General features: G+C 49.4%; 1 protein-coding gene across 1 annotated transcript; it reads left to right on the top strand.

The window, feature by feature from the left end:
* Nucleotides 1–7,756: 7,756 nt before the first annotated feature.
* On the top strand, nucleotides 7,757–11,347 carry LOC147709396 (ankyrin repeat domain-containing protein 9-like). Its single transcript, XM_086925473.1, has one exon. The coding sequence runs from the start codon at nucleotides 8,519–8,521 to the stop codon at nucleotides 9,407–9,409; it is 891 nt and encodes a 296-aa protein (XP_086781599.1). The 5' UTR covers nucleotides 7,757–8,518; the 3' UTR covers nucleotides 9,410–11,347.
* The last annotated feature ends 15,545 nt before the right edge of the window (nucleotides 11,348–26,892 follow it).

The following is a 26,892-nucleotide window of genomic DNA, read 5'->3' as shown; positions in this document are numbered from 1 at the left end:
ATGCATAACTGTCTTTGAACTGATACCTGTTGGGATATTATGGGTGGTTTTAGCACAGTTGAATAAAGAGGCAACAAACTGGCAGCCTTTATTAGCAGGATGCTACTTTCACAGGAATAGAGGTGGAGTGTGATCGAGCAAGAAGCTTTTGCTATGGTCTGGACACTGAAGAAGCTGAGACCATACCTATTTGGGACTCACTTCCAGGTTCAGACAGATCACAGGCCCATCTGATGGTTCATTCAGATAAGGGGGGAAAATCCCAAACTGTTGAAGTGGTCCATCGCTCTACAGGGAATGGACTTTATGGTGGAGCACCGTCCTAAGTCACACCACGGCAGTGCTGATGGTCTCTCTAGGTTCTTCCGCCTTAGTGAAGAGAACTACCAAGGGACTCGATAGCTCTCCTCACTTTCAGCTGGAGGGGGGTCACGTGTTAGAACTGACAGCCTTAGAGTGGTCTTCTCCCCAACTTTTTGTCTTCCTCCTCCTCCACTTTTTCGAGCTTCGTTTTTACTGGTATTAGGAATCTGAGCATGTTACCACTGCTAACCAGTGCCAAAGTGCTTGGGCTTTCTCCCCAAAACATGTTAATATTGGTTCATACTCTATTGGCATACTTAATTTACTCATAAGTCCCTGGTAAAGTGGTACTCCCTGTATTCATGGTCTGTAAATTAAATGCTACTGATTGTGCCACCCACTTAGGTAGCCCTTTAACCATGTCTCAGGCACAGTGTGTACAATTACATTGCCAAACCCAAACCTTCCCTTTTGTTTTTATACATATAAGTCAACAATAAGGTAGACCCTGGACAACCCAGAAGGCAGAGTGCACTGTATTTAAAGGGCAGGACATGTACTTTTGAGTTTTACATGTCCTGGTAGTGAAACACTCTCAAAGTCGTTTTTCACTACTGCACGGCCTATATCTCCTATTTGATAATATTGGAATTACCTTATTACATTATACAAAGTAATTTCCAAATGGGAAGATATAACTAATTCATGTTTGGTGTCTCTGGAATTCCGATTTAAAATCCCAGTCATGGTGAAGTCGGATTTTAAATTACAATTCTGAAAAATCCACTTTTAGAAAGTTGGCATTTTCTCGCTTTAGCAATTTGTTGCCTGCTTCCTGCCTCTGATCAAATGTCTGAGGTGGGTGACAGCTGGGCTTTGTGTATTCCCCTAAGACACCCACACACAGTGGGAGCATAAGTGTGACTTGATGGGCCATCTTAGCCGGATGGGAGGAAGGAGCTTGACCCAGCATCACTTACACCTGAACAGGCTGTGTCCTGTCCCCACATAAAGGGCGTAGATAAAAGAGTTTTCCTTTCTGTGTAATTCAATATGTCCACACAAAGGGCTGCATACCCCTCTGTATTGAGTCTGGTGCCAGGGCAAGAACAGATGCCCTCTGTACACTTCAAAGGCATGCCTTTGGAATCTCCCCCACTTCGAAGGCATGTCATTGAAGTCTCGCCCACTTCAAAGGCACCACTGGGTATAAATTCTGGACTTCAACCCACCACCACTTCAATACACTTCTGAACCTGTGGATACTCTGCCAGACGTACTGCTGTGCCGCTGAAGGACTGCCACTCATCTGGACTGCTCTCTGTTGGACTCCTAATTTCCTGTGCTGACCTGCGGTCTGCTACCCTCCGCCTTGGTAAGAAGGAATGGGCTGTCATCGATTGACCCCAGAACCCAGAGTTACTCCAAGGGCTAGTTGATCTGAAGACTCAGGGACATAAAAGACTTCCAATATCCCTATTTCAGCTTCTGGACTCTGCCAGCTGTGAGGCTACCCTGCCAAGGGGTGCCAGCCCAGTCCTGGACCCTTGGAAGTGGGCCTAAGTTGCTTACCAGCAGAACACAACACATCTTCTCTGCACAGATATGCCTCTCCGAGCAGAACTAATGCCTCTCCTTGCCTGAGTGGTGCATACCCGAGCAGAACCAATGCATCATCGAGCTATGTGGATTGGACCCATCGCAAAAGACTTGCATCGCTGCCGCCTCAAACATCTTGAGACTGGCATATTGCCTTTAGAACTGCCACTGTGCGACGCTTTACCCAGTGCAAGCTTCTTGCATTCCTCGTCATTGGCAGCCACGATGCGCCGAATATCCGCATTGCAGCTTCACTACTCATTGAAACCGACGCATCACCACTGCTGAACCTCACATCTGTGACACCGGACTTTGCAACATGACAGGATCCTCAATGTCGATGCATTAGAACCTCGCACTGCAGCCTTATCACATCTTGGAACCGACACATTGCCTCTGCTGTGCGACGCATCTTTGATGCAGATCCAACCAGGATTTAAGGTACTTTGTTCAGTGGGCCTAACTGGATCCCTGTAGCTGGCCGGCACTCTATTGTGTTCGGCCTGAACTGGTGACTTTGTCCCAGTCCAGCAGGACTAGATGTCCCCAATAGCACTTTTTGCTTCAGGTGAAAATTATATCTGAAAAGTTTTGCATACAGTTGTAATTGATGAATTAGTTGTGTTGCAATTGAAATGAGTTTACTGGGTCACTTTGAAGTGTAATTAGTACTGTGAAGTAGTTATTCCACATTGTCATAGGAGATGCCATTTATTTAATATTGATGCAGTTTTGGGTGTTCTGTTCATCTCACTCCTGCTCATTTCCCCTCCCAATTAGTGCCCACTGCAAACCATTTCTCCTCTCACTTCTGCTGAGCATGAAGTGAATGACATCAAAGATTCAAAAAGGATTATGATGTTTGGAGGAGTGGATTTTGAATGAATCTTCCGTGTACCCAAAGTATCATATACAAGGACTTCTGCAGTATGTTCTACTGAAGGAATTTAAATTCTATGAGCCATTGTTTGAGAAATGTTTCATTTTCTGCTGATGATCTCTGCAGTGCAGTTGCAGAGAGAGTAGATGGACGGTTTCTGTTATCTTAAGAAATGGGTTAGTGTTAAAGTTTCAAACTATTGAGTTGCTGTTTCTGATTTGCCAATTCGACCTTAAATAACTATGGTCATGCCATGCTGAATTTGCAGAATCTTTTGATAGAATGTGTGATTTGTATATAAAAACTCTTGGATTCTGTATTGTGGGTACATTTTTCCATTGTCCCTCCCAGGAGTTAATTTTTTACATTTTTATGCAGGGTTCATTTTTTGTTTTCCATGGGGCTCGTTTTTCATTTGTCACGCTAGGGTCTCTCTTATAGCTGCTGCTGGGTGATGTTGGACTTGGCCATTCTGGCAGGTTCCCCCCTGAACTTTTTGCCTTTTAATGTTACATCATCGTAGTGATTTCTGGTCTATGCGCACTTTAGCACTGTGGCGCAGTGTAAAGTGCGTGCGCTCTCTGAGTGCGTGTGTGAGAATGGCCTGCCCTCCCATAGGAATGCATGGGGAATATGTGTGTCCATGGTAGTTCCTGATGCGTGGGGAGTGCAAGGTCGAGCTTGGTATGTGCGGATTCGTGTGATTAAATGCTGCGCAATTATGTGTGCGACGTAATTGTGTCTAGTTTGGAAGTGCCACTTCTAGAAGTTTGCATGTCTGTGTAATTTATGTGAATTGCCTGTCTGGCTTGTGATTGGCTGGAGGTGGCTGGTGAGCCTGGCTCTAGGATTCAGAATGGGTCTGCCCCGGTGGTGAGTGGAGAGATCTGCATGATTGATGTGAGGGAGGAGTGCACCTGGGACCTGAATAGGGCTGGGCTTTCCCCACACAATGCTTGCTCCGCCCCCTGTGGTGCGACTGATGACCCTAGCCTGCCAGTGAATGGGGAGAGGGGCTGAGCAACAGAGTGCTCCAAAACCAGCTGCGTCTGGTTCTCCCCCACCCTGCACCTTAGAGACAAAGGGATTTTGTGTATAAAAAGAGGCTGTGACCTCCTGTAAAATGTTCTTGTTTCCTGACTTGAATCTACCAGGGGCGTGCTGCTGCTGTGGCCCAGGGGAAGGATTGCCTTCCTGGGCCCTGCCCAGCCCCTGGATGCCCTGATTGCTGGATGACTGGGGGACTCTTCTACTTTTTGGATTCCTGACAGAGGAGGCCTTGCTGATGGTGGGGCCCAGGAGGGACCGCCATGGGGGCTGTCTCCTTGCTGGAGTGCCCTGTGTGCTGGCCCCTGGGTCCTGCATTGCCTCCCTAACCTCCAGGACCTTTTGCTGTGCCTTTGCCCTTGCCCCAGGGATGTGGCTACCCCTAGCGCCCTGTGAGCGCTTATCTTTCATGTAGGGGCAGAGCGTTGTTGTTTTCCCTCTGGGGGAAGCGCTCCTGCCCTTTTGTTGCCGCGTTTATGACTGCACTGCCGGTGCCCAGCCCGCTTATTTAATTAATTTTCGGGTGCCCACCCCGCGATGTATTGCCCCCCTAGAAGGAGCCAAACTCTCCTTTTGAGCCCCTGAGTCTCCCCGCCGCGCCCCGAGCCGCGTTAAGATGGCCGCGCCCCATGGTTGTGGGCAGGGCCGCTGGACAGAAGAGGAAGTGCAGCCATGGTCCTCGGGGCTCCGGGTGCGAGGAGGGAGCCCCGTGCCGATCTGGACTGGGTGAAGCTCTCGTCAGGATAGAGAGCCCTGCAAGCCGGCCAGTGTACTGTGGAGGGGGGGCACGAGGCACATTGCCGGTGCCTGCCCCCCCCTGCCACATTGTGAAAGTGGAGCAGCCCCGTGACCCACGAGAGCTGGTAAGTGTAGACGGCTGTGGGGGGGAAGCTCCGGGCGTGTGTTGTGGTGCTTTGTGAGGCACAATGCGGAGTCCCAGCCTATTTTCCCGAGCGGCCCCCGCCTGATATGGGGTCGCTCCAATGAAGGGGGCATACACTTGTTGAAAAGGGTCCTGAGGGGCCCAGGTCATTACTGCATGCTCGCTTCCAATGCATTCCCAGAGCCCAGATGGCTCCAACGAGGCCCCCAAGTATTCTTAGAGTCCCTGTGAGGAAACTGGGGACACATTGAGTTTAGAGCCCGTTTTGGCTCCAACCTGGGGCACATCCGTTTTCAGAGCCAGAGTGCTCCAATGCGCACTGTTATTTCCAGAGTCCACAAGGCTCCCGCGTTTTGCGCAGTCTTTGGTCCAGACCCAGATGGCTCCAACATGATTTATTTGCAGAGCCTAGATGGCTCCAACGTTCTGGTGCGATGTTCCTGAGGGCTAGCGAGAGCCCCTGTCGCAGTTTTGTTCTCAGCTGCCCAGCAAGTAGTGAGCAGCTCCTCCATTAAGGTTTTCCTTCCTAGGGACATGTACTTTGGATTTAGGAGTGAGTCGCACTCCTTCATCCCTACTTTGGGCTTCCCCAGCTGCGCAGCACTTAGTGCCAGCTGCAGCTTTTAGGACCTGTTCTTGTCCCTCAGCTGCCCAGCAAGTAGTGGGCAGCTGCTACATTTAGGTTCTGGCGCAGTGGCCCAACCTGGACTTTGATGTGAGTTATGTGCTAAATGTGATTTATGCGCTAATGTGATTTATGCGCTAATGATTTGGGTGTTAGGAAATGTACTGTGTGTAGTATGTTTTGCGCACCCTGTGTTCTGACACCTCTGAATGTGTCTTTATGCATCATGTGTAAAGCTTCTGGCCTATACCCCTAAATGTATTTTTATGCTTAGGTGGTTGTTTTACCTAGTATAGTTATACTAGTGAGTTCATCGTTCCCTGCATGATATTTTCCTACGGTGGTTAGGGTTGCGTAGGTGGTACTTACCTTTTACCAGTGGTTACTGGTTGTGTGCTACAATTGCTATGTTCTAAGTGCTATTTCTACAAAGTGCTATTTCTACAAAGTGCCAGTTCTACCAAGTGCCTATTCCTGACAGTGGTCCATGTGGCCCTGTCCTATGTATATAATCCCTTGTAAATTCTGCCCGTGCCTATGGCACATTGTAAAGTGTGTGTTTATTATCTAATGTGTTGGTATAATACAAAGGCTATTTTTATATATAACCTTGTGTGGAGTTCCTTTTGTGGGGGGCCTTGGATGTTGTTGCTGGTGGGTGCGTGTGCAAATGCTTTACACATCGTCTCTGAGGTAAGCCTTACTGCTCGTGCCAAGCTACCAAGAGGGTGAGCAGGGGTTATCTTGGCGGGTGACTTCCTTGCCCTGACTTAGAATGGTGGTCTCTGCCTGGCTTTGGCGCAAGCCTCAGCCAACCGGAAATCCCCATTTCTAACAGGTGACCTTCTAGTTTTCCTCTTCAGACTCTGTTATTGAGATGTTGTCAGTACTCTTTATGAGTTTGACTATTGGGGTTTTGCCTTCACTAGTTTAGCTAGTGCTAAGTTTTATGATTCTGTATTTCTGTAATTGAGCCTCCATGGCATTTTCTTGCATTCTTCTCTGGACCATATTTACTAAAAAATCTGTAACAAATCTGTTTTTGCCTAACTTTTGATTTAGAGCTCAGTTATTATTAGGGCTCCCTCGTTTATTCTTTTTTACTCTCTTGAAAGGTATGTGTTTCTATGAGGAGTTTAGTCTTTATCCGCTAAATCAATTGGAGATTCTGAGACGAATGAATTGGGTAAGAATTGGGGGTGCTCGAAATATTGGGGTTCAGATGATTATTGGGGTACGGCTTCCACAATGCAAAACCTACGGTTTTTGGTCATTTTGTTTTGGAAATTGCACTGCCAATGCACCTGTCTGGCACATTGAGGATTAAAGGCTAAATGGGCTTTGCCTAGTTCCAACCTGTGGCCTGCAAGATACAATCACACATCTGCAGCTGCTGTTCAATCCGAAGAGCACCTTTTGGAGAAAAAAATTGTAGAATTGAATATAGAACAAGTTTTTATTTTACATAAACAAGTGTTCATCTACAAAAATGCATGTTCTGAAATAACTTGTCTCCTTTAGGTTTGAGAAAACATTCTTTCATATAGATATTCAATAAAAGCGTGCACAGCATTTGAAATGGCTGCTTATTTACACGGAGACTCCAAACTCCATTTGCATTTTAAGCATTTGTGTTTTTGTTTTTTAATGTGTTCTTATTTTACTGCAAACTGATATATGCAAGTTAACGGCAAGGTAGCATGTACGTGCATTTTCATGAAGATTGCGGATGGTGCCTTTTTAAAAAATAAAGTCTACCTCGTCACTTGTTATAATTAAAATAACGAATATTGTGTTCGTAATCACAGACAATATCTACCAACTGTCACACGTCAATATCTACCAACTGTGCAGGCCTGCAGGCTTCAGGCCTGCAGGCTTCAGGGTGCATCTGGGTATATGGTACGTGAATACTTTAAGTTTGTTTGAAGGCAGCCGATTACAGAGGGCAGGTAGGTCAACGAAGATGTTGACGCTTGAGTTTCTGCGGGTTTGTCTAATTGTAAATACGTTGCCATTGGGAGCAGGCCTGGCCCGGAGGCCTCTGCGTTAGCTCCCCTGTAAGTCCCCTCGGGTGTGCAAACAATAAGCAAGGACGCTGGTTAAACGGGATCTGCAGGATCTCGCAGCAGTGAGATTGTATCTCCATTGACAATCTTGGAAGCCGGAGGAACGTGCTCGCCTTCACACGCCTGCCCCCGAGGTGCCAGACAGCGCCCCGTCAACCCCGCCACAGACGAAGCGCGCCCGCGCGCGGGGGTTGCCAAGGGCGGCCGTGGTCCTGTTTGCAACCAGATGCCGGGTTTCTTAGCAGCAAATATCTGTCGGGGAGGGAGGGGTTAAACGAGCCTGGGAAATGGTGCGTCTGTGAATAAAACCACTGCAGAGCGCGCGCGTGTGTGGAGGAGAGCAGGAGGCGAGAGCTGCAAGGCGCTTAGCATCCTCTGAAGGTCGTCGCAGCGCGTCCTCGGCGCACGGACCCGGTGCACTGGAGGGCAGTGCCGGGGTACTGCTGGATCATCGAGGCACACGGCCCCAGCGCTGGGGTTGCGGTGGCACACGGCCTCGGCGATGGGGGGTGCAGCAGCACCGGGACCCCGCCTGCGTGTGGAGTGCTGAACTGGCTGAATGCAGAAACAGCATCAATACGCGGAGACGGTTATCTGCGGGGCGCTGTTGGCACTGAAGCGCACCGGAAAAACGCTGGGCGAGCAACGGAGCCAGGCTGTCATTAAAGCGCACTGAGGCGGTGGGGGAGCTGGATTCACAAAAGCGCACGGCATCGGAGGATGAGGAGGTGCGAACACGTCGTGGGCGCTAGAATCAGGAAATCACAACATTCCAGCGTTTTGGAGCAGTCGTCCCTGGGATCGTCTTTTTGTGGTGCGCTTTAATTATTGAAACGCACGGTGCTGAAAGGGGAGGCAAGAAGCAGTAGTACCGGCATGCATCTCACGCTGGGGTGCGTGGCCCATTAAAGCACGTGCACGCGTGGATTCGGAGGCATCAGTGAGGCACTGGGGGAGCTTGGACCAGTCATTCTGACGGGACCGGGGAGGAGCGGTGATGCTTGGGCCCACCTCATGAGGTGGTGCTGAGACCCCTGACGGCGCACCGTGGGCCTGGGGCTCCTAGCACCCGTCCGCAGCCTCCGCCTTGGGCGCCCCCTCCTCGGGGCGCCATGTCCGGCGGCGGCCAGGCCGGCCTGCAGGAGGAGCAGAGCCGCGAGTGCCGCTTCCTGTCCTACATGTTCTACCAGGCGGTGCGCGACCAGAAGCCAGTGTGGACGCTGGAGGACATGCGCACCATGAAGTGCTTCTACTGGGAGGAGAACGCCAGCGAGCGCTGCTACTCGCCCTCCGAGGCCATGCTGTACGCCGTGGTGCACGACCACCGGCCCTACGCGCAGCACCTGCTGGCGCACTACCCCGAGGAGGCGCTGCGGGTGCCGGGCGAGAAGTTCTGCTGCTGCCCCTCGTCCGCCCCGCACCTGGCCATGGCCGTCACCTACGACCGGCGGGACATCCTGGCCATGATCCTGGAGGTGGCGCACCAGCGGCGGCCCGGCCTGGGCGCCTACCTGGACCGCACCGGCTGCTCGCACCTGGAGGACGGCAAGACCCCGCTGCACCTGGCCTGCGAGCTGCTGCGCGCCGAGACCATCCTGGTGCTGCTGGGCAACGGGGCCTCCCCGTGCATCCGCGACGGCAGGGGCCTGACGGCGCTCGACGTCATCCTGGAGCAGCTCTGGGACTCCAAGGTCAACGTGGAGTCCAAGAAGCGCTGCCTGGAGCACCTGCTGCTCTTCCGGCCCAGCCTGCAGTTCAAGATGCGGGCCGTGCTGCGGGAGCACCCGGGCTACTGGACGGCGCTGCTGGGCGAGGACAAGTACTGCTACCTGGTGGGCCGCACGCCCGCCACGCTCTACCTGCGGGCCATGCAGACGGTGCTGCAGTGCCTGCCGCCCGCGCACTTCCCGCGCAGCGTCCAGCAGCTGCCCATCCCGCACGCCCTCAAGCCCCTGCCCGCGCACTACAAGAAGCTGCAGCCGGAGGGCATGCAGCCCATGTAGGTGTGCATGAGCGTGCCACGTTGGACACGCACGCCGGACTGTACTGTATATCCCACATATATAAATATAACTTTCCATGACTCTACGTGCAACCTCAACATAGGATGGTTTACGGGTATCTGTGCATTGTGGTCTTATAAGATGCTTGGTGCATTTGTAGGGCACCCTCAAATGTAACCTATTTCCCAACTCAAATCCATGGAGGAGCTCTTGTGACATCATAGTTAAGGGGATACGTAGAGAGATTTGCATATGTCTCCAGAACTGCAAACTGGCACTGTTGAACCATACTACTGCATACGTTACCTGTTACATGTTTTTGATAATATGTGTCTTTTCAAGTAGGTACATGGGTACTGAAAACATCACTCTCGACATTTCTAGGCTGCCCATGGATTACTTGGAAATTGTAATTCGCGCAGATTGCATAATCCTCATTAATGACAGCAAATGTCTCGTGGAATGACATTATTCCTACGAAATATGGGTTCCAAATACAGCCATGATAGGGCAATAACAAAAGCCAAACATTCAATTAATATGCATTTATAGTTGGATGTCTGTATGTGTACACATACGTGTATACATACATGTAGCACTGCATTATAGTCATATTTCTACATATTTACCATTTGTACATTTGTATACGCACACACCAGATGTATACAAATACATTTGCGGACACATATTTATATATTTATATACCTGTATAGATGGACATGAGTATAAGGTGACATATTACATTTTGACACATAAATGTTTACAGACACCGCCCTAGAGGCTTGCGAAGTTGGCCACAGTCTCGCGTAGGCACATATACTATTCCACGTCATAGGGTGGAAAAAAGATGTCTGTCAGCTTGGAGGGATGCCTGACACAGTGACCACCTTTGCAATATTCAACGTCACAGAGAGGGGTCATGAGAATTCTGCAAAATGTATATATAAATGTACATACAAATACATGTACATATATATTATACTGCTGGTATACATATACAAATATACAATATAAATGTACATATGGCGACGGTTTTATTTCCCAGAGATGACATTTTAATCACCCACAGGCATGTACTTGTCACAGAAAACGCTCAATTTATTGTGCATGCGGAGCAAGGCGAACACTATGCATTAATGAATACTAAATTAGATTTTTAATAGTTACTAATAACTTCGGAATCAAACAAGGGAAGCATGTGATTGCCTCGAATTCCCACTGGCCGAGACCTGAAACCGAGTCTCCAGAAATGGACAGTATCCCCCGCTTTATCTGCAGGCTTGAGGATTTCGTGTTCCCCGTGGCTACGTCATCACATACGTATTTCTGGCCTAGAACGGCGGTGACTGGGAGGATGAACCACGCGCAGCGTTCTTGGAATCTCAGAGGGGCTCCACTCTCTGACAGGTGGGCGGGAGGAAGGGATTCCCCGTCTGCAGTGTCACTTCTGAAGAAAAGACGCATGGGAGGCGTGCAGTGGCCCTACTGTCTTTTATCATATTTTATATTTATTGCCTTTATTTGACTGTCAGCTAAGAATGTTTTTTAGTGTTTTAATTTATAATGACAAGGAAAGGCTGGCTTGGCGAAGGACCTTCAAAGAATGAACGCCCAGACACGTACCCACCGTTGCTGCTGCGTTATTTACATGTGTTGCTCGAGGAGGCCCGGGGGAGCAGGGGACCGGTTCTGATTGTCACTTTCACCCGTTTTCTGAAAGCCCGGGTCATTTTAGAGGGTGCTTGGAACTCTGCCTGCTATATAGTGACTGGGCTGAGAGATTTACTAACAGTGTGAACTATTATGAGAGAAGCTCAGTTTGCCAAAGGAGGGCCCTAGCTGGTAGTCAGTCGGTAGAATAATGCACATTTCATTCTCTCTTTGACATGCCCATACCTCAAAGAGATGTTCTGTGCAGGCATATCTGTGTATATGTACACCTGTAATGAACACATTTTTGTACAGCTACATGTTAATATGCAGGCACATATCTGATGGTATGGACATGTTTATGTGCAAGGAATTGTATGTGTGGTGGTTCCCATCTGTGCGCAGGGGGAGATCTGTAGGTGGGTATGCATTTGTGTGTGTGTGCAGCTAGAGGACACATCTGTATGAGGGTATATTTTTGTGCGAAGGTATGTATGAATGAGGGGGTACATATGTATCTATTTACAAATAGATATGTGTTCCTAGGCATCTCTTTATATGAGTTCACTTAAACATGGAGCAGTTTTCTTGTGGGCTGAATCCCACCCTGGGACCATTTCAAAGTGCCTACCTGTGTGCCGGTATGTATTACTATAAGGGTACATATATGTGAGTCAGTACACGTCTGTATGCATCTCTCTCTCTCTCCCTCTCTCTCTCCTCTTTCTATGTATATATATATATATATATATATATATATATATATATATATATATATATATATATATATATTAAAAAAAAAAATATATATATATATATATATATATATATACACACACACACACACACATAGACACACCCACGCACACACGGACACTGTGCTGCTATAGCATATCATCACCCATGTACCTATCGCCATGTATGTTTATATCGCAGTGCATCTATTTCCTTACATTTATATGCGTCGGTGTAAATCTGAATGTAGAGGTATCCTTGTAAATGCCCTTCTGTGTTGTGCATTTGTGCAGGTCCACGTCTGTGTGCGTGCCGCCTGTGTTTAGGTGAATATCTCTCGAACGGTATTCTTGTGTTTAAGTACAAAGGCATATATCTGAACGGTACCAGGGCATGTGTCTTCAGGGAGGCACATGTTTGATATATCATACATCTTTTTATTCATTACTGTAGGTATCTGCGATTTCGTTGTAGGATACATGTCAGATCGATGCCAATTCTGAGTGCTCGTGTGAGGAAATATACACCTACTTGCGTGTGTGCAGATATGTCTGGGTATATATGATCTGTGCCTAGGTGTATGCCTTAGGGCTGTGTAGACATGCATCTTCAGGTATGCATCTAGGAATAGATATGTGTGGGCACGGGTGCCCATGTGTACGTGTATATCTGACTGAGGGCAGATCTCTTCGAGCATCCGTATGTTGTGTGTGTAGTGATGTACCCAGGTGCAGATACGCCCATGCACATGTTCCTTGGTAGGGTATATATCTGGTGGTGCTGTACCCGAGCACAGGAGCGCATCTGTTCTTAGGTATATAACTGGGGCCCTCCAGTTCTGGGTGCAGCTCAGCACCCTTGTTTAGTTAAATCCCCGGATGCGCATATCTGAGTGGGGGCGTGTATCTCTGGGTGAGTATACATATGGGGCACGTATATCCGTGTACCATGGCACACGCCTCCGAGACGCCGCAGTGTGGCTGTGATGTGCCATTTTCCATGCAGTGTTGCCAGTGGGGTTGCTGTCCTTATGCAGTACACTGCACTGCAGCGCATGGGAGTGATATTGCATCGTCGAGGTGTCCGATCTTTGCATTATGCAATGCTGCATTAGATGACGCAGTCTGTATTTCCGAACGCCATTATTATGCAATTAAAGTAAATCAGTGTTGTAGCTCATGTCAGTGCGGCAGTGTAGCGGGAGCAATGCTGCACACCGTGGCAACTTGCCCCTCGACAGCGTCGGGTGGTTCAATATGGCGCCTGCAGTGGTGATGGGGTGCGCGTGGGGGCGCCCTACTCGCAGGGCAGTCCCAGCGGTGCTGCTGTAGGGTGGCGGGTGGAGAGGTGCACTGCTCGGGCGGTGATGCTGCAGTGACGGGCTGACCTGCACCTGCTTCCTGCCTCTGCTTGGATGCTCGTCAGGGAGGGAGGGGGCTGCAGGCAGGCTGAACATTACACGACAGTCAGGGAGGAGGCTGCAGTGCAGGCATACTACACCCTTATACGCCAGCCAAGGAGGGGGCTGCAGGCAGACAGGCTGTATCTCACACGCCAGCCAGGGAGGGGGCTGCAGGCAGGCTACGACTTACACGCCAGCCAGGGAGGGGGCTGCAGGCAGGCAGGCTGTATCTCACACGACGCCAGCCAGGGAGGGGGCTGCAGGCAGGCTACAACTTACACATCTCAGCTGCAGTGGGAAACACGTGAACCCAAAGCTTCTCCTGTTTTTTTTTTTAATACTAAAGAGAAATGGTGCAATGAAATCCAATAAACCGAATATGTGATGTATTGCTGAGAAGATTCGTGTCCTGCTATGCTGAGACTGATAAAAGACATACCATTACCTGTGCTGTTGGTGTGTTTCTGTACGCGGGGGTGGGTGGCGGTGAGCACGAAAAGGTTCTGCATCTGAGGAAGTCTGTCTCTTCAGGTCAGGGAAGCCTAGAGCTGCGGATGTTGACCGCCATCACCAGAGGAGGGCGCCATCAAGGCCTCTCCACGTGAGTGATCCCCGTCAGTTGTGAATGAATGTTGTTAGGGGACACAAGACATCTACAAAAATACACACCAAGAATGTGGGTGCATGCACTAACACCACTTTCCAAGGGACTTGTCTCAACTGAGGACATGTATGCTGTGAAAACCTGCATCTGTAATTAAAAAGGCACCGTCTGCCTTATCTGTTTTCCTGGTTCCTGCTTTTTGAGGTTGTCCCGAGCAACATCAGACGACATCCACCGTTACAGGGAGACTGACAGAGCTATCTCTCATGGTCCCAATAACAGGTTGCAAAAATCTTTAGAAAGGTGAACCCCTGGATTCCTGCAGCGTGGAAGGATAAATACAGATGTGGGAAGGAAAGGCAACATCTATGGTACCCATGCTAAGCAATATCCAAGACGCATCCAAAAAGAGAGGTCATATGCTAGTCCAGCTTGTCCTGTTGGACACAGAGGTATCTCCAAACTGTCTATTGTTGCCCCGAGCCAAGGGGATCCCTATAGTATTGAACCAAGAAGGAGACATGTTTAGTACAGTATTGCAGGACCACCAAAGATTCAGGACATGGCCGACAGCATGCAGATTAACCTCTCCTACACCTTGAATGTATTTATGAAACTTTTTTGGAAATGCACTATGATGAAAAAGATTAAGATGCACTTTGATTTAAAGTTTTTTTTAGAAGAATGTTTTTTAATTGAAAGCTGCAGAAGCGTCTTCTGTACCTGTCAGAAATACCACTCATCAGATTTTAACAATACATTGTTGTAAATGTGTTACACCCCGATTTCTGCCTCAGTAATTAATAATACCACTACTACTTCCACATAGCCGTCCCTGAGACTTACAAATAGACGGTCCAGAACTATCACTCAAACTTGCTGTGTCTGGATTGTAATAGTAAATCAACCAGGTCGGAGTAATGGCGAGTCTCCTCAGGGGCCCCGTGCATACAAAAGTCTTCTAAAAAATCAGAGGGCGCATTGTAGCTACCCATTAGTGTTTCAGGGTCCTCTTTACTTACAAATATAGAGTTATGTAAAAAAAACAGAAAGTGAAGATGTAATGGAAGTGCTCCATTGTTCCCACTTCAGAAGAGCAAAGTAGACCCAAGCAGAGCCCAGGGATGTCACAGTTCCTATTTGTTTGAAACAACAATCTTTTTTTCATTATATAGTTTCCACTAAAGAGAGAATGGAATAGGGAACTGATATTTCTCAATCGTTTTTCGAAAACAAATGTATAGAATCAAAATATAATTCCAATAAATGTTTTTTGATTTATATTACGTTGTTACAGATTTGTTTTTATGGAACACTATGTTAACTGGTTCCAGCTGCGCCTCAATGCTGCGTGTGAGTGGGGTGGGGATGGGATCTGAGACAAGGGGTCTCTGCTGTTTCTGTCCGTGTTTACGGCACTTGCTGTTGAGACTTCTGTGGTGGTCATGTGCCTTTGCTCTCTCTTCACCTTCTCCCTGGTCCCTTGGCTGCTGTTTCTGAATGGGGAGAATCAACACTGAAATTTCCCCGTTGTGATCTTACACACACCAATACGTGGTGATGAGAGATGCAGGATGTGTCAATGGAAAGTTGTTGGGGTGAGGTGTCTATGTCAGTGACATCAGCTAACTGGGTGGTACTTTGGCTGGTATAGTGTGAACTGAGTTGAGTGTGTGTGTTTGATCTCATGGTCAGGTGATGGGTGGCTGCAGCGATCTAGTCGTACGGGCAATGTGTGCGGATATGCCTTGCCTTTGTGTACCAATTTTGCCAAACATTTGTCAAAGCAAAGGAGTCAAATGTATCAAGGGACACCTTCCTGCACATAAACAATCTTTCAAGACCGCAGAATGCAGCATACTTAGAAAGAGCAAAAACAAGGCGAAACAAAAGTAGTTCTCCTCATTGCACCAATCTAGCTCCTGCTATTCAGTGGCGTTTGTTTTTGGCGCTGCCTCAGAGTTACAGATCCGTGTAAATCTGGGGCAGCGTAAAAATGCAATGGGTGTTGCGGTGGAACCCCCACAGCAACACCCATTGCACGCCCTTTTCACTCAGATACCTGCGTGAAGGGGAACAATATTTACAAAGTGGCGTTAAGCCACACAAAGTGCCTTAACGCTGCTTTGTATATTTGGAGCAGGGCATTGCGCCACAGGAAATTCAGAAACAGTGATGTCTTCATGGCACAATGCCCTTGTAAATATGCCCCAAAGTTAGTTCTCTCTCTCTCCCTCTCTTCCACTTGTGCATAGCACCGGGGCACTCTAGCAGTAGCCAAGCACTCTACAGTTCCCAATATTCATTCATTCATTTCTTGAAGCTAAGGAAGGGTTGTTAGATGCTGCAAGCCCTAAAATACCAGTGAGGAGCAACCAAAGCATTCTGGAAGGAAGGCCCAGTGGCCCATGGCAGCACTTACTCCTAAGAGCACAATCCCATGGACAAACCCCCAGGGAGCCAAACACCTTCAATGTCTCCAAAGTTGTAGATCCCTGTAGCATCAGACAACAATACCCAACTTTAAAGCTGTCTTCTGTTGCTCACCTATCAACACCACCCTAGTGTGGCAATTTCAGATCCTCAGAAACACTCACCATCAATTGATTCTGTGTTCAACAGAATCACCCTGAAGCTGGTTCACTCCAAAGATCCCCTGATACCTCTATGACCCTCGAACCCGGAGCCTTTCCTTGTTAGACATAGTCAGTATCTGGGGAGAATTTCTCAAGGTGTTGAACTGAACTATAAACATCTTAGACCATTCGAAAAAAATATATAATCAGTGACTAGAGGCTCGCTGAGCGTCAACCCCCTGCTACACCACCTGAAGGAAGGTGCCAGTGCTTTACCCAAGGACAGAGCTAGTGTCAGACAATGGTACAGCACAGGCAGTACCTTTTCAGAAAGCATGGGACAAAAAAACACATAGCAGAGTGGGCCATTGACCAAAAAGGTCCCAGAATTGTAATTACAAGAGGACTACTCTTACATGAAACGTGGAACTGCAGAACAGCACTACAGCAGATGTGAACCAAACTACGGATTACTCTCTCTCTATCCTTCATAGCAAAGGGCTGCTTTGATGCAACGAGGCTCAGAGGATTTAGCAGTTTGTGCATCTTTGCATCACAAATGACCAGGTAAAATATATGGGTCCAGTCACTACTCACAAAAAACAGAAGAGTTACTACCCACAGGCGATAAGTTTTAATGCTAATTACATACATTTTGCACAGAAGATGAATCCCAGAGCAACCACAGAAATGTCTTAGTGGAAGAATTTAAATAACATCAAAAGAAAATTGTGGGGAGAGGTGTGGCGCCGCGGCCAGGGCGACTGACGCTGGAATCTGGGGATCACGGTTCGATCCCCGGCTCCTTAGGCAGGTTAGCCCAGCACCATGTGACTCTGGGCAATAGCTTGCTTAATCTTCCCGATGGCCCCCAGCGCCTAAAGACCCTTACGGGTGATTGTCGCGCTTTACAAATGTGGATTATTATTATTGTTGCTAGGACTACCGACTTTGGAAACTGGGTACCAATCCCAACTTCAGCACTTAAAAGACAATTCAGAATTTTAAATTCCCAATTGGAGTACATGATCTTGAGATGCCTCTGAATAGCCCCAATTAATGCACTGCGCTCTGTTGCTACCCAGCTACGTTTGTGCATTCAAATACCAGTACATGCATACCAATATTTCCATTGAGTACAGCCATAACAATCCTGTAACGTTTGGCTAATTAAAAAAAGTTTAATCTGTTCTTATTGTTAAGAATAAATAGACCATCAAGTGAACAAACAGCACTTCATATTATACACATGTAACAGTGCCCCTAGCACCCGTCACGAGGTACTATAGCCCCGTTGACACTTAGAGACATGAAACAATTAGATTGCAGTTGTTAATAGAGGATGTGTGTGTAATGTATGTGGGATACATAGGTATGTGGTGATTTGTGGCCTGCATTTGTTTGTGTTTTGCACAAGATAGTGGTTGCTTTAGTGATGTCATTTTGGACACTCTTGCATATACACCCCCTTCTAAAGTCTCCCTCCCTGAAAGGTGTTCTCTCTGGTAGGCAGAGGAGGGTCACCAGCCCATTTCTTTATTTAGATTAGACTTCACCCTTCCTAAGTGAAAGCCGCCGCGATGTCTTTCTGTGTGGTTTCCAAGGCAGCATGAAGAGGTGCACAGGACTGTCTGAGTGCAATTCACATATCACTAGAAACAGGTCCAAACTCATACGACTTGTGACAGCTGGCTTCAGGGCCTGCGAAAAACAGACAACTGAAAAATGCAGTTTCTAGCGTTTAAAGGCTCAAATTCTCAAGGACTTATCGTTGAGTTATCGGCACTTTATCACAGCTAAAGTTGCTATAAATTTATCACCCCATTCACAAGGTGGTGCTAACAGCCCATAGCAGCAGTTTACCTGCGAAAGCAGCCGCAAAAAACATCGCCACAGATGACCCCCGCAACTATCGCAAATGAGATGCAGAGTAGGCGTTCCCATGCAAAAAGCTGCGACAAAACCATGTCGCAACATTCTCAACGACCAGCCAGATCGGAGATAAGACCACAAAACATGCGATAAGGCACGTTAGCAGCAGGAAATGAACACCTGCTCTGACCTGGTGTAAAGTCGGACCACAGCCTGCACCAGAAAAGAGAGCCCAGCTCAGAGCCACACCTGAAGGGCAACACATGCCATGGAGCCACTGATCATGCAGGCTGGACACCCAAGAGGGCCACAACACCCACCGCCACCACCCCTTTGACACCCCCTCCCGGGCCCTCCACCCCAGTCAAAGATATGTCACATCAACTACACGGAATCATGTACCAAATAATCCGCCTGAGGTCACATAATCACATTTGGAAACATGCATGTCTCGTCACAAAAATGAGCATCATACATTCACATTCGAATTAACAAATGAAAATGTATTCAAATAAACACAGAACAGAAATGAAGACACATGGCGGCTTCCCTAGGGACAATCTGTAGGTCACAGCCTGCAAGGCAAAAATCATGATGAGAAGGTGTGTCTTGTGCACATCAAAGGACAGAGAGAGAGCAAAGGAGGGAGAGAGATACAGAGAGAGAGAAAGAGAGGGAGAGAGAGAAGGACGGACAGAGAGGGGGAGAGAGAGCGAAGGAAAGAGAGATATACAGAGAGGAAGAAAGACAGAAGAACTTTGGGTCAGATGCATCAAGCATCCATTTTGCGATTCCTTATTAGCAAAAAATAAGGAATCTCTAATAAGGAATAGCAAAATGGAATGCATCAAGCAATCACTACAAAAATAGCGATTCCTTAGAATTCCTTAATTGCGACTCGCAAATTGCAAGTCGCAATTAATGAATACCTCCCCATTCATTCCTATGGGCCTAGAGGCTCATAGGAATGAATGGGAAGACAATCTCAATTTGCGAATCGCAATTAGGGATTCGCAAATTGAGATTGCGAGTTCAAGGGTGCAGAGGTGTCCAAAGGACACCCTGTTGCACCCCTGAATTTGATCTATGCACATATGTTGCGCACACACATGCCCTTAGGGCATGTGTGTGCGCAACATGAAACTTTGAAAAATGCACAAAAGTGCATTTTTCTAAGTTTTTGCAAATTACCATGAAGTTGTACTTTGTGGTAATTTGCGTGCCCTATTAGCGAATTCGCTATTTTTGAAACTTACATGCATTGCATTTAAGGAATCTCAATTTGAGATTCCTTAAATGCAAACAATCGCAATTTAGCGAATTCTCTATTTGCGATTTTTGCATTTGGGATGATGCATCCCAAATGCAAAAATACCGGTCGCAAAGGGGCAGATTCTGAGAATCTGCCCCTTTGCGACCGGTTTTTAGCTTGATGCATCTGGCCCTTAGTCTGTTGTGTTGTGCAGCTGCTGCATTCTCTGTCTTCATCAAGAGGGTGAGCCTACAAGATCCTCAAACCACAATCTACCTGCAGGGATCAAGAGGTAGCCCCCTTAACATGTCTGGTGTATAGTCCTGAAACAGTGGTTGGAAGAAGTTGTGATTCCTGAATAATGTGAACCATGTTTGTAGCATTCACAGGTCAAAATCTATGAACATCGCTTTCAAGTCCTGACCATGAAGTCTAGGCCCCACAAGGAACTGATGAAGCCAGGCACTGCGTCGGGTGCCTCATCACATGGGACACCTTAGTGATCGCTGGCCACGACCACATCCATCCCACTGAACTCATTCACAATCAGTTGGGTCCTAAATAAATGTAGGACTGTGATGCCTTTGCACCCTTTCCTAATCAAACAGTGGGTGCATCCCTACTCCCCTCATGAACCAGATGGCCAGTACAGCATTTTTGGCTTCACAAAGGAGTAAGGGGGAGGGGGCTATCCTAATGTTCGAAGTAGTGAGGTCCAGGGACACCAGTGGTAAATGAGGGTACCCCTAGATCCCAAGACAAATCCTCACACATAGCGAGATCATTTTTATGCCAAAAGGACTCAGTCAAGCCAACCAGGAACTGCAGAGTTGCACTCGGCCTAATTCCATGTATGAACCTAATTCTTTGTTGGAAAATATTTGCATTATTTATCTCTATGTTTACATCTTGTTCAGCTTTTCTATGCACGATGGTATCGTGCAGGAAAAAGCAATTACAGTATTTTGCAAAGTATATCTTTGAAGTGAGAGTATATCTCTTTTAAAGCAAGACTATGATGTATGTGACTTTAATTTTTACACAATGCAGATTTTTACATAGATATGTTGAAGTAAAAAATCTGCAAACTATGCAAAGTTTTTCATAGACCTTCGAGAAAATTGCAAACACCTATAGTGCTAACCATGAATCATGCACTGTTATCCATAAGTTATGCCGCTGTATGCAGAGGCCACTTATCATGGCGCATAGTGGAACACAACTGCCAGCAGTGGTTAGGATAAACCAAGGTCAAAACATGTGTTTTCCGGAAATATACTATACTGTCCAATTTTTCGACCCCCGATGGATTAAAGTCTTACTTGGCCGTGCCAGCTGTCTAACCTGTGACCTGAAGCTCTCGCGAAGAGTCATTGAAGGTAGCTGAAGTCACAGAACCATCTTGTAGACCAGGACTAAGAGAACAACTGTACTTCAGATACTGACCTCTGCCCCTATGCAGCTGGCATGCCCAATGACAATGTGTACACTGGCTAGCTTACCAGCCGCATTATCAATCAATCAATCAATCAATCAATCAATCAGTGCATTAGTATAGTGCGATATTCACCCGGAAGGGTCTCAAGGCGCTGGGGGAGAGGGGTGCGTCACTGCTCGAACAGCCAGGTCTTGAGCTGCTTCCTGAAGGAGAGATGGTCTTGGGTCAGCCGGAGGTGGATGGGGAGGGAGTTCCACGTCTTGGCTGCCTGGTAGGAGAAGGATCTTTCTCCGGCGGTGGCTTTGCGGATGCGTGGTACTGCGGCGAGGGCGTGGCTGGTCGATCGTAGCTGGCGGGTGGGCGTGTAGAAGGTTAGGCGGTCGTTGAGGTACTTGGGGCCCAGGTCGTGGAGAGACTTGTGTGTGTGGGTGAGGAGCCTGAACGTGATTCTCTTGCTGACGGGGAGCCAGTGCAGGTCTCTCAGGTGGCGTGAGATGTGGCTGTGTCGGGGGATGTCCAGGATGAGTCGTGCGGATGCGTTCTGGATTAGTTGGAGTCTTTTTTGAAGTTTGGCTGTGGTACCGGCGTAGAGGGTGTTTCCGTAGTCCAGTCGGCTGGTGACGAGTGCCTGGGTGACGGTCTTCCTGGTTTCGGTGGGGATTCATCGGAAGATCTTGCGGAGCATGCGCAGGGTTTTGAGGCAGGATGACGAGACGGCGTTGACTTGTCTGGTCATCGTGAGGGAGGAGTCCAGGATGAAGCCCTGTTTTCGTGTGTGGTCCGTTGGCTTGGGGGTGGTGCCCAGGGCAGGGGGCCACCAGGAGTCGTCCCAGGCGAAGGGCGATGATCCCAGGATGAGGACTTCAGTCTTGTCTGAGTTCAGTTTCAGGTGGCTGTTCTTCATCCACTCGGCGACGTCTTTCATCCCTTCATGTAGGCTGGCTCTGGCGGTGGCGGGGTCGTTGGTGAGGGAGAGGATCAGCTGGGTATCATCGGCTTAGGAGATGATGTTGAGGTTGTGCTGGCGTGCTATGGCTGCGAGGGGGCTCATGTAGACGTTGAAGAGGGTTGGGCTGAGTGATGATCCTTGTGGTATGCCGCAGATGGCTTCGGTGGCCTCGGATCTGAACGGGGGGAGGCAGACTCTCTGGATTCTTCCGGCGAGGAACGAGATGATCCACTCCAGTGCCTTCTCTTGGATTCCGATGTTGCTGAGGTGCTGTACTAGGGTGCGGTGGCAGACAGTGTCGAACGCTGCAGAGAGGTCCAGGAGGATGAGGGCCGCTGTTTCCCCGTTGTCGAGCAGGGATCTGATGTCATCGGCCGCGATCAGGGCGGTCTCAGTGCTGTGGTTGGCTCGAAAACCTGACTGCGAGGGGTCGAGGGATCCATTCGTCTCGAGGAAGGCGGCGAGCTGTCTGTTGACGGTCTTCTCGATGACTGTGGCCGGAAAAGGGAGGAGCGAGATGGGGTGGAAGTTCTTGAGGTCGGTGGGGTCCGCTGTTGGTTTTTTCAGGAGGGCGCTGAGCTCGGCATGCTTCCAGCTCTCCAGGAAGGTGGCGGTGTGGAAGGAGGTATTGATGATGTCCCGGAGATGGGGTGCGACGATGGCGTCGGCCTTGTTGAAGACGTGGTGGGGGCAGGGGTCGGTGGGGGATCCGGAGTGGATGGTGTTCATCGTGCGGGTGGTTTCTTCGATGCTGACCGGGGTCCAGTTGCAGAGGGTGGTGGTGGCGGGCGTTGGTTCGGAGGTTGGATGCGTGGTCTGTGCGCCGAAGCTGTATGTCGGCGATCATGCGGTGGAAGAACGAGGCGAGTGAGTCGCAGAGGTCTTGCGAGGGAGTGATGTTGTTGTTTCCGGCGCTGGGGTTGGAGAACTCTTTGACAATGCTGAAGAGTTCCTTTCTGTCGTGGGCGTTGTTGTCCAGTCGTTCTTTGAGTGCTGTCTTCTTGGTGGCGCGGAGCAGCTGGTGGTGTTTGCGGGTGGCGTGCTTGAGGGCGGTCCTGTTGTCTGTGGTCTGGTCGTGGCGCCAGGCTTTCTCAAGGGTGCGGCAGTTCTTCTTGGAGTCCTTGAGTTTGTCGGTGAACCGGGGGTTTTTCTTGCTGCCGGGTCTGCTGGGAGGGTTCTTTAGTGGTGCAAGGTCATCGGCACAGGCGGTCAGCCACTGTGTGAGGTTGCCGGCAGCTTCGTTGGGGTCCGTTGTGCTGGTGGGAGGGTTCTGGCTGAAGGAGGCGGTGAGCTGCTCGGCGGTGATCTTGCTCCAGCTCCAGCGAGGAACCTGTTCCGGGTGGTGGTGGGTCGTGGTTCTTCTGAAGCTGAAGTGGACGCAGCTGTGGTCAGTCCAATGAAGTCCGGTGGAGTGGCTGAAGGAGATGTGCTTGCTGGATGAGAAGACGGGGTCAAGCGCGTGGCCAGCGTAGTGGGTGGGGGTGTTCACCAGTTGCTTGAGTCCGAGGTTGGCGAGGTTGTCCAGCAGGGTGGTGGTGTTGTTGTCATTGTTGTTCTCCAGGTGGAAGTTGAGGTCCCCTAGGAGGATGTAATCAGCGGAGGGGAGGGAGTGCGGGCTGATGAAGTCTGCGATGTCTTCGCTGAATTGTGTGCGTGGTCTCGGGGGTCTGTAGATGAGGGTGCCTCTGAGGGTCATCACGGGGTCGGTGTGTATCTGGAAGTGAAGGTGTTCGGCGGCGGTGAAGTTGTTGTCGGAGTTGGTCGAGATGTGGATGGTGTTCTTGTGTACGATGGCGATGCCTCCTCCCGTCTGGTTGACGCGGTCCCTCCGGGTGATCTTGTATCTATCCGGGATGGCTATGGCGATGTCAGGCGCTGAGGAGGCGTTCATCCAGGTTTCCATGAGGAAGGCGACGTCTGGTGCTGTTGTATCGAGCAGGTTCTAGAGTTCAACGGCGTGCCTGTGGATGGAGCGGGTGTTCACTTCACTCGTCTGGAGAACAGTGAAGGTAGAGCCCCAATGCCTGTGGCTACAGCAGGGCCACTGTATGCAGAGGGCATGAACCCATCAGCTGCCTGCCCAAGCTTCAGCAGGGTTATGCACCTATCTGTTCGGGTACCCAGAACAGCAACAGGGATGCTCTACTGCCTCCTTGGATGGCAGTATAGAGAGAGTGACAGTGAAAGGGAAAGAGAAGGATTGTGAAGGAGACACCAGAATCCAGGTAGTGTAATATGCTGCGTATTACAATTGCTGAGTGTTGGGAAGGGCCATGACTCACAATAGGCAAAGTCTTGAGTGGGCCATGACGCCCCTCCCCCATGAACGGTAATAAGCAGTATTTTACACCATGTGCATGCCTGTTAGCCCAAAACCGGTCCCAGGATGCTTGTTTCCAGTCCAGGGAAGACATGGTTTGGCAGTTCGGGCTGGACTGTTCCCATGAGGCACAGGGTCAAGACTGATGTGCATATAGCTGTGTCTGAACTCGGGTGGCGAAGTGAGCTAAAGAACGATGATGGATTCAACCCAGATCTGTGACTGGGGATGAGTGTCTGCAAAGTTTCACCACTCGGTCCATCATCTCCTTGTGTTTGCTTTGTTCATGCCTGATTCATGCCATGGTACTTTCATGTGTATTTGTTTTTTTTCTTCCCCATTTTTAGGTTTTGCCTGCACAGCGCTTGCACTGTGCTTGTGAAATCTATTGTTTTAATATAAACATAAAAGGGACTTCCATCCCGCCTCCTTTCTTTCCTGGCTTCAATCAATCAATCAGGAGTTTGTTAAAGCGCGACTACTCACCCGTAAGGGTCTCAAGGCGCTAGGGGTGGGGGGGTTGGGGAGGTGCAGGTTCCATTCCATCAAGGAGGGGGTCTGTCGAAGAGCCAGGTTTTGAGGTTTCTTGCAAAGATTGGGAGCGATGTTGTCTGTCTGAGGTGGAGCGGAAGGGCGTTCCATGCTTTGGCCGCGAGGAAGGAGAAGGAGTGGCCTCCCGATCTGGTCTTTCTGGTGCGGGAGACCACGGCGCATGAAAGCTGGGCTGATCGTAGGGTCCTTTGGGGTGCGTGGAATTTGAGTCGGCTGTTCAGGTATGCTGGTCCGGTGCCGTGGAGGGCCTTGTGTGCGTGGGTGAGCATCTTAAAGGTGATTCTCGCCTCGACGGGGAGCCAGTGGAGTGTGCGCAGGTGCTGGAAGATGTGGCAGTGTTTTGGCAGGTTGAGGACCAGTCTTGCGGCGGCGTTCTGGATGTTCTGTAGCTTGCGGATGAGGTTTTGTTTATTCCGGCGTAGAGTGCGTTGCCGTAGTCGAGTCTGCTGGTGACCAGGGCGTGAGTGACTGTCTTTCGGTGTTCGAGGGGGATCCATTTGAAGGTCTTACGAAGGAGGCGGAGGGTGTGGAAGCAGGAAGATGAGACAGAGTTGATCTGGCGGTCCATTTTGAGCTCGGAGTCCAGGATGATTCCCAGGTTGCGTGCATGGTCTGTGGGGGTTGGCGGGTTTCCGAGGGCGGTGGGCCACCAGGTGTCGCTCCAGGCGTCGGGGTTTGGGCCCATGATGAGTACTTCTGTTTTGTTGGTGTTTAGTTGTAGGCAGCTGTTTTTCATCCATTTGGCGACGGCTTCCATGCCTTCTCGAAAGTTGCGTCTGGCGGTGTTGGGCTCGTTGGATAGGGAGAGGATGAGCTGGGTGTCATCTGCGTATGACACGATGTTGAGTCCGTAGGTTCTGACGATGGGGGCAAGTGGAGCCATGTAGACGTTGAAGAGCGTCGGGCTGAGGGAGGAGCCCTGGGGGACTCCGCAGGTGGTAGGTGTGGGGTCATAGAGGAAAGGGGGGAGTCTGACCAGCTGCGTCCTGCCGGAGAGGAAGGAGCAGATCCAGTCGAGGGCCTTGTCCTGGATTCCTGCATCGTAGAGTCTGCGTAGTAGGGTGCGGTGGGAGACTGTGTCGAACACCGCTGATAGGTCGAGGAGGATGAGGGCTACTGTTTCTCCTTTGTCCAGTAAGGTGCGGATGTCGTCTGTTGTGGCGAGGAGGGCGGTTTCCGTTCTGTGGTTTTTTCTGAAGCTGGATTGGGAGGAGTCGAGGATGTTGTGTTCTTCAATGAATGTGGCGAGTTGGCTGTTGATGGCTTTCTCGATGACTTTCGCTGGAAACGGAAGCAGGGAGATGGGTCTGTAGTTTTTGAGGTCGGTGGGGTCCGCTGAGGGTTTCTTTAGGAGGGGGTTGACCTCAGAGTGTTTCCAGTCGTCGAGGAACGAGGCGGTTGCCATGGAGCGGTTGATGGTTTGGCGGAGCATGGGTGCGATGGTGTTGGCGGCTCTGTTGAAGATGTGCTGGGGCAGGGGTCCGTGGGGGCCCTTGAGTCGATTGACTTCATTGTCTTCAGTGTGTCTTCGGTAGTGAGGGCTGTCCAGTCATCAATTTATTTATTTATTTGTGGTATTTCTAGAGCGCAACATTCATCCCAAGGGATATCAAGGCGCTGAAAAAAAGAGAAGGCTGCTGAGGTTTATTCAGGAGGGGTTAGTCTTTGGGGAAGAGGTGCATTTTAAGTTTTTTTCGGAATGAAAGAAGGTTTACGGTATGTCTCAGGTCAGTCGGTAATTCATTCCATCGTTTGGCCGCCAGGTGGGAGAAGGCCCGTCCTCCTGTCCTTGTTTTGTAGATGCGCTTAGGTTTTGCCAGGGCTGAGTTGGTGGAGCGCAGGTTCCTGTTTGGAGCATAAAATTCAATTTTCCCCTGTAGGATTGTAGGGCCTGTTTTGTGAAGGGCTTTGTGTGCATGACAGAGCAGTTTGAACGTGGCCCGCTGGCGCATCGGCAGCCAGTGGAGTTGTTTTAGGCATGCCGAAGCCGAGTCACGTTTGCCTTTGTTGCATACCAGTTTGGCAGCCTGGTTTTGCAGAACTTGTAGGCGGGAGAATAGCTGCTCGTTCATCCCCTCGAATAGAGCATTGCCATAGTCCAGACGGCTGACTAGGAGGGCCTGGGTAATCGTA

Source organism: Lissotriton vulgaris, chromosome 6, assembly GCF_964263255.1.
Source record: "Lissotriton vulgaris chromosome 6, aLisVul1.2, whole genome shotgun sequence".
Lineage (NCBI taxonomy): Eukaryota > Metazoa > Chordata > Amphibia > Caudata > Salamandridae > Lissotriton > Lissotriton vulgaris.
The sequence above is the reverse complement of the archived record's forward strand: the minus strand, read 5'-3'. Positions and strand labels throughout refer to the sequence as shown.